This window comes from Echeneis naucrates, chromosome 8, assembly GCF_900963305.1.
Source record: "Echeneis naucrates chromosome 8, fEcheNa1.1, whole genome shotgun sequence".
Classification (NCBI taxonomy): domain Eukaryota; kingdom Metazoa; phylum Chordata; class Actinopteri; order Carangiformes; family Echeneidae; genus Echeneis; species Echeneis naucrates.
In genome coordinates, this window is record NC_042518.1 from 10,869,069 (window position 1) to 10,876,623 (window position 7,555).

General features: G+C 41.2%; 1 protein-coding gene across 1 annotated transcript in view; it reads right to left on the minus strand.

The window, feature by feature from the left end:
* Positions 1-5,888, minus strand: part of cacna1ia (calcium voltage-gated channel subunit alpha1 Ia) — a 95,671-nt gene extending 89,783 nt beyond the window's left edge. The window contains exon 1 of the mRNA XM_029508051.1: positions 5,641-5,888. Within this exon, the coding sequence (XP_029363911.1) occupies positions 5,641-5,888 (248 nt within the window). The remainder of the gene's footprint in view (positions 1-5,640) is intronic.
* Positions 5,889-7,555: the final 1,667 nt, after the last annotated feature.

Below are 7,555 nucleotides of genomic sequence, written 5' to 3' on the forward strand. Positions count from 1 at the left end.
AGGCGTGCCACTTTAATGTTTTCAACTCTTATAAAGAAAAAGGACAACTGTTCATTCATGAAGCACAGGCTCATTAAAATAAATGGAACACTCTTATTATTCCACAAGATGAAGGCATAAATGAAATTTTTGAATAAGACGACTTCTTAAGTGAGGTTGGAAAGGCATGAATGCAACTAGAGGGGAGCAAATGAATCCACGACAAGAAAAGAGCAAACAAAAAAGAGGAAATGATGAAAAGAGACTAGCAGGAGATAATAGAAAGTCACAACAGTACAGTTGCTCTCAATTGTAGACAAGATTCTGATGTCCTTTAATAAAACATTTGTCAAAACAAGACGAACAACTGTTCAGCATCTACACAAACACACACACACACGTCTATCAAGTGGCACATCTCCCAGAGTCACTTGCCATCGTGAAAGAGGAGACAAAATTCTACACTGTAGCCGCCCACCCCATCAACTTTCCCAACTAGAGTCCCAGCAAGACGGAGAGGAAAAGTTAAGAATAAGTTAAGTTAAAGGAATACGAAAACCGCAGAGAGAGAAACCAAGAAGGCAGGAGAGAGAAGGTGATGTGTCCCAGGGGTGAGATCCATCCTCAGCTGTAGTTAGACTGAGGCATGGCAACGCCTCAGCCATCCGTCACCATGGAGATAACAAGCTGTCAGGGCCAGAGAGGATCATGGGCCGCAGAGGCCGGTCACTCTTCTTGAACACCACAGGAGCCAATCAGAGGCAAAGAGGAGAGGCCGAGACAACGCGAAGAAAAGGATAGTAACTGGCATCGACTGGCTCTTGGGTGGTTAAAAAAAAAGGGAGAAAGAAACCAATAAAAGAATTAACAGTCAGAGAAGAGAAGATGAGAAGAGGAGTGTCAAGTGCCACATTGGAGACAAGCTGGGCAGCGCTAATTTTGGACATGGAGAGGTGGAAAGAAAATAAAGTGCAGTGTAAGTGTAGTGGTGTTTGGACATTTAAAGACAAAGCACAGCGCCAAGAGCCGTACATTAATCAATATTGCTCGGCTTTTAAACAATTCAGGCACTCATCCCAAACCACTTCCTTGAAGAAATACTGCAGGAAGAGTAGACCTAATAACCCTTACATTTCCACTGCTTCAAAATTTCACTATACATTGTGCCTATATTTGCAAATTGAAAGGAAAGTTTAGAGGAGAAAAAGTAGATAAAGCCAAAAAAAAAAAAAAATCTACAGACAATGACATAATGGTATTAATTTCAAAAGGACAGATTTTGCTCTGTCATCTAGAGTTTGATCATAGTTTATAGTTAGTAGCATATAATAAAAATAGAATATCCAGAATAATAAACCAGTAAATGACTGGTGATGACAAACTACCCCTTCATCCTTCGGTGTTGACAGGCCACATTTCACTGTGGCAGATGGCAGAGTATGACCGACCTGACATTTTCTCATCCTAATCTGAAGAATAAGCATTGATGAGAGTCAGTCTTCCCTATATAACTAAGGCACAATAAAGACCCACTGTGCATCATTATAGTCTTTTCCCTGCATTACTCTGCTATTTTACCAAATCAAACTAAGCACAGACGAACTATGGAGCAAATTGAGATCAACAATAATAAACCATACTATATACTAGAAAAGTTCCTCTGCAGACATGCTTTAAATGATGTAAAAATACTGTGGTAGGATAATTGTTTAGTCTCACATGTTTTTGTTTTTTTTTAAGCGAAAAAATTAGGCTGGATCAGAAGGTTTCAGGCTGCTTGTGTGACCAGTGAAAGAGTAGAGAGTGACACGGTGGCCAGTGAAGAAAACATCTCTAATATACATAATATTATGCAATTAGCTAAAATGGTCTGAGTTTGCACGTTAACTTTACACAACGGACAAACTCGAATTGGATAAGAATATTAGGGCAATCCATTCAAAGCACTCTACGGCTGGCAAGGCCTGCTTCACGTTGCATGGGGAAAATAAAATACTGCAGCTGGTAAACAGACCCTACAAGGTTAATTTGACTTTGAGGGAATAATAATTAGTTATCCAGCAGATTATGAGTGAATTAGTATTTTGAGGAGGACCATTTCTTTAAATCCTCTTGCCTTGAAAATGGGCTACACCCAGTAATCTGCTTTGCTGGAGTTGATTTGTGAATATGTGTTGGGAATAGTCAAGTTTGCTTTTGAAATATTGCATTTGGGAAGTCTGTGTGTTTGCATCACTTTGAATACCTCCAATATTCATACATTTACAGGCCTAGGGCAAGTAATATCTGCAAACTGCCTCTTGACAAATAATGATAATTTTATAATGGTCACACAGCAAAACACATTTCACAACAGAAACTACAGCCCACAGTCTCTTGTTGTTAATGTTCAAAAAGTATAAAATGGCATAAAATCTGACTATTCAAGTAGCAGAACTACCTTAACACAACATTTATATACAATTCGTTAACAAATGTATTTTTTTTACCGAGCATAGTCAGTGTCCGTCTGATATGATTACATAAATATACCACAAGCTTGTAGTGCAGAAAGGTGCAGCCTTAAATGGACTCTGATGAAGTGAGACTGCGCACCTGATTTGATTTTAACGCAGACGGAGAAGAGACTGCAGAGCAGATTCAGCAGATATATTAGTGGTGTAAACGTGCACATCTTCGATCATACGAATTAGGGCCAGGATATTAGATATAAATGACGTGTGTAACTGGAATATTTGAAAATGGGGGTGATGAATAAAATAGTCTCAATGAGGAAGCAAAGAGAGAAAGAATAGGGACCGTCTGCAGTATATGATACGTACCGAGTGTAAGTGTGCACTCTGAAGAGCAAGAACAATAGAGAGAGGGAGAAGAAGTGTGTGGGGTGCAATATAGAGAGGTGCTCTGGGCACACTGCTGCAAGCGTGGGAGAATCATTTCTGTTTGTGTGTGTGTGTTTGTCACTGAAGGTCTTCACCAGGAGCTGAGTGGTGGACAAGATTATTGATCCGAAAATATATTTGAAACAACTACTTATTACCCCCCCACACACACAGACACATGCACAAGCTTGGCAGAATTTATTTCTGATACACGGCACTGAGCATAAGCAAACACTGATGAAATGAGGCCATCACTAGTGTGTATTTTGTGATCAAACAAACAGAAATGTGCTGTCCACACATCTGCGCAGCACACAAGCAACCCAACATGTCTATATATACAGCACTATCTACTTCAGTACAGTCAATACGCACACACACACACACACAAACGGGGGCAAATCATCATTTTGGTGCACTGAAAAATTTTGCTTCAGTTAGAATCCCACACACACACAAACACAGATCCTCCTAGTCCTACACAGGTAAAAAGCCTGTGAAAATACTGCAATCCCACAGACACACACACACACAGACACTGGCACGCTCTCTCGTGCACTATAGCAAACCTCAAAATTCTCTATACCAACATAGTCGCAGCAGGCAAAAGTAGCACCTCACAAGACACCATGGGGACTATGGAGTGTGTGTGTGTGTGTGCGCGTCTGTGTGTCTGTGTGCGATTTCTTGGCTCTCCAGCTGATTCTACAAGATGAAACTCCACTCACCTACAGCAATAACAACCTTCCTTCAACCCACTACACACATACTTAAAGTTCTTTTCACCTCTTGCGCACACCTTATATTATTCTCACAGTCTCTCTGTCTATGTCTCTCACACACACAGACACACACACACAGATGGTGCCTGTGTTTAAACATGCTTACAGTTTCAGCCACCATGGGTGTCCAGTGACCAATGAGCTGCAATAGAAGCTCAGGCGATGTGAAATAAGATTTGGAGTGTTTTTGTGGTGAGGATGTGTGTATCCACTGGCATATTTGTAGCCCGTGGCACGGGGCCAACTGAGCGTATCAGAGCTCAGCTATTAGTAAGCAGTGTGAAATCCTTCTGAAAACTCTTTTCCATCAAACATCAAAGATGGGGTTTGAAAAGGCAAACAGAAAGTCCAGTTTCGTGTGTCTAACTGGATACCCTTTCCCTTTTTATCATCAGACAACAACACTGCACTTGGACTTGGTATGATATTTGGTTTGGTGTGAAGTTTGTGTCAACACGCTCTAGAAAAAGAAACACATTCAGCTGAAACGTAAATGACTCTACCATGATTTTATAGCCTTTACTTCATCTGACAAAATCACAGGGATGGTAATATTAAATAAGTTAAATTGTCAATGCAGTAACCACAACGCATTCTTTTTTACTGCTTGTTACTGAAACGGTTAAATAAAACATAGCCGAAATCAAGCAATATATCATTCATTCATTCTTCTTCTACTGGTCGTGGGATGCTGGAGCCAATCCCAGTTCACTCTGGGCGAGGGCGGGGTCACCCTGGACAGGTCGCCAGTCCATCAAAGGCCCAACACACAGACACAGACAGAGACCAACAACTGCTCACACTCACACTCAGAGCTACAGACAATTCAGAGTCATCAATTAATCCAAACATGATGTCTTTGGACGCTGGGGAAGAACATGCAAACTAACCAGTATCCCTCCATCCTGCCCACAATATATTACTGGATATAAATATTTAATTTGTAATAATGACTCAAGTGCTCTGGCTCTGCCTGATGACAGTGAAAACACATATTAAAGAGAAAACACCATAACCTGGATATTGTTGAATGACCCAAAGCCAAACACTCCACCTACACATGATTAATCTTAAAAGAACCATTTTCAAAGCAGAGAACATATCTGCTCCATAACCTCTTTTGAAGTGAAAAACACCTACTAAAATGCACCATTATCTTAATAGCAGTGAATGAAAATGTGCTGAAAAAGCTTGAAAGCCTATATGAGAGTAAATAGGGCCGCATTGCAGTTAGATGTACACACACACCCCCAAACACAGACACATATAGATTTGTGCAGCAGTATGGTCTTGTCTGTCCCTGATGTGAAAGGATCATCCTGAGTCCCACTGCCAGTGTCAGTGTAGTCAGAAAACAGGCGACTGCTTTATCTGGACACAAGCAAAAACCCATACACATACACACAAGCACACACATACAAATGTGCACATTCAATTGTTCAAGCAGCAGAGTGCTGATCACTGCAGCAGTGGTTGTGTAAGGATGTCAAACACACTTACTTTGAGAAGATTCTGGGATGTCTGCTGCACTGTGGTAGCAAATCCGGCAGATAAAGGAGTGAGGGTGGATTGGAGGAGGGGGTCAGAGTCAAGATGGATGGAAATGTATCAAAAGAACACAATGCGGAGACAGAAGATATCACAAAGAAGAGAAATTCTGACTTTGCAAAAGAAAAAAGGGGGGAGCTCGGGACGAGTTGGATGTGGAGGGAAAGGACAACTAGTACTAGATGAGGAGATGAAAGGAGAAGGTGGAGGAGTGGAGTGGAACGGATGCTGTGCGAAACCAATGAACAGAAAACGTTAAGAATGATGGGAGTGATTTAAAGAAGAGGGGGGATTAATGAAGCTTAGGGACTTAGAAAGCCAAAGAAGGCTGATGTTACCGATAACATCTGAGGATAAATGACTAATTGTGACTGATGAAAACTAAAGGATAAAGTAAAGGTTATCTTTAAGGTTAAAGCAGCCACTTGCACCAGCAAATGAAAGGATATGGGCTGGAGACCATACGGATGCACCAGCTGCGAGGACAGGTGGTCTGCTTAAGGCAGAAAAAGACCACGGGCGCCAGCTCTGGGAAGGGCACCACCAGAGTGCTTAGGTCACTCCCAATGCTGACATCATCACCCGCTCCCACTTCCTCGATGATGTCATCAGCCTGCGCCGAGCCGTATTCCTCGCTCTGCCCCGGCACTGCTGAGGAAATGCTCCCCAGCGGCACAGGACACTCCTCGCTCGTCATGGCAACCCAGCCGAGATCTGAAAGACAACGTGTGGGACAGTGGGATCAGATTGGTTGGGACATTACACAATTACATGGTTCATTTCAATAAAAAAGAATCTGTGTGGTAAAATTGATAGTGCTGAATCTACAGCATGATTGATGTTCATTGTTAATATCCTCATTGAAAAAAATTGACTTTGCCAATCCTGTACCACGATTTGGCAGCTCTCTCTCTGCGCCACAAGGCTTGAGATATTTTAGTTAAACCTTTGCCATATTACCAGTTCATATCTACAGACTCGCACAGGGTAGCTATTTTTATTTATTTTCCTGATTAAATATCATTTAATTGTTTTTAACTAGGAGGGATGTCGACTAAGAAAAAAAAAGAGGTCTTAACAGACATTACGTTTCAAAGCATATTTTCATGAGTATTGCAATAACAGCAAATTTGTGAGAGGAAATTTCCATTTCATCCCAAGTCTGACAACAGCCGAACAACCAAAAGTGGATTTTAATTGTGCTCAGCTGAGAAAAACAAAACATGCTTTAAATATAAGAAGCAATACAAGTTTTTTTTCTTTTTTTTTTTAAAAAGAGGCCAGTTAATTAGGAGAACAAAGTGCACATTACATCGCCCATGGTAATGAAATTGCAACCTTGATGGACATATATGCAGCCATAGGTAATTGCACATTATAAGATATTTCACATTTGTTTGAAGTGGATTAAATAGATTTATCAGTGTTGGTTGGACAAACAGCTTCTGACTACACAGTCACACCCACAGCCAGCTAAATCGCCCTCGTATCATAACATCACCTCACAACTCAGAGAGACGTGTATTAAACACTTGTTTGTTGTTGTTGTTGTTTTTTTTTTTTTTAGCCCCGAAGGCCCATAAGTCACTTGCTCTCTCTTTGCCCTGCAAAAGCAAATGCTCATTATGAATTCACTTGTCTGCACAAGAGAATGCGTAGTTTTACTGATGGCAATCACCACTCACAATCAAACACGCACAGAGGAGCGCAATAGCAGAGAGTAAATCAATGTCAGCAGTCATTGCAAGTTCATTGATGATTCATTTAGACTCATCGCAGTGTTAAGGGAGAGGAAATAGCTTTCTATCTGCCAACTCTTCACTCATGAATGGATTCACTTTCATCCATGAATATAGTGTGTGCACACACACACACACACACACACACACATATATATATGCACATACATAGATCCAACTGAGACTGTATCTCTACAGTATATCTGGGAGCACTGTGTAAACCACTGTTGGCTTCAAAACCGACGACTTGCCTCCCTCATCTGCTACAAGCGGGAGTCTGAGCAGTTTGGGACCTGTAATCCTGAACAGAGTTAATTTATCACTCACTCACTCACTCACTTTGGCGTCATGCATCAGTTTTCAAAGTGCCATGGTTACTTAACAGTGATCCACAATCCCAAAATAATTATCGGCCAGCCCATGACCTTGATTTCCTTTCAAAAGTGCTGGAAAGAGTTGTGTCTCAGTGGCTCAGCAGTAATCTTTTTAAACCTTGTTAGTCTGCTTTCAGGGCCTGTCACTCCACTGAAACTGCACTTGTTAAAGTGGAAAAAGGTCTTTGGCTTCTTATGGAATCAGATGCTTATTTGATGTGCAGCTTTTGGTATCATAGGTCATTGCCAAC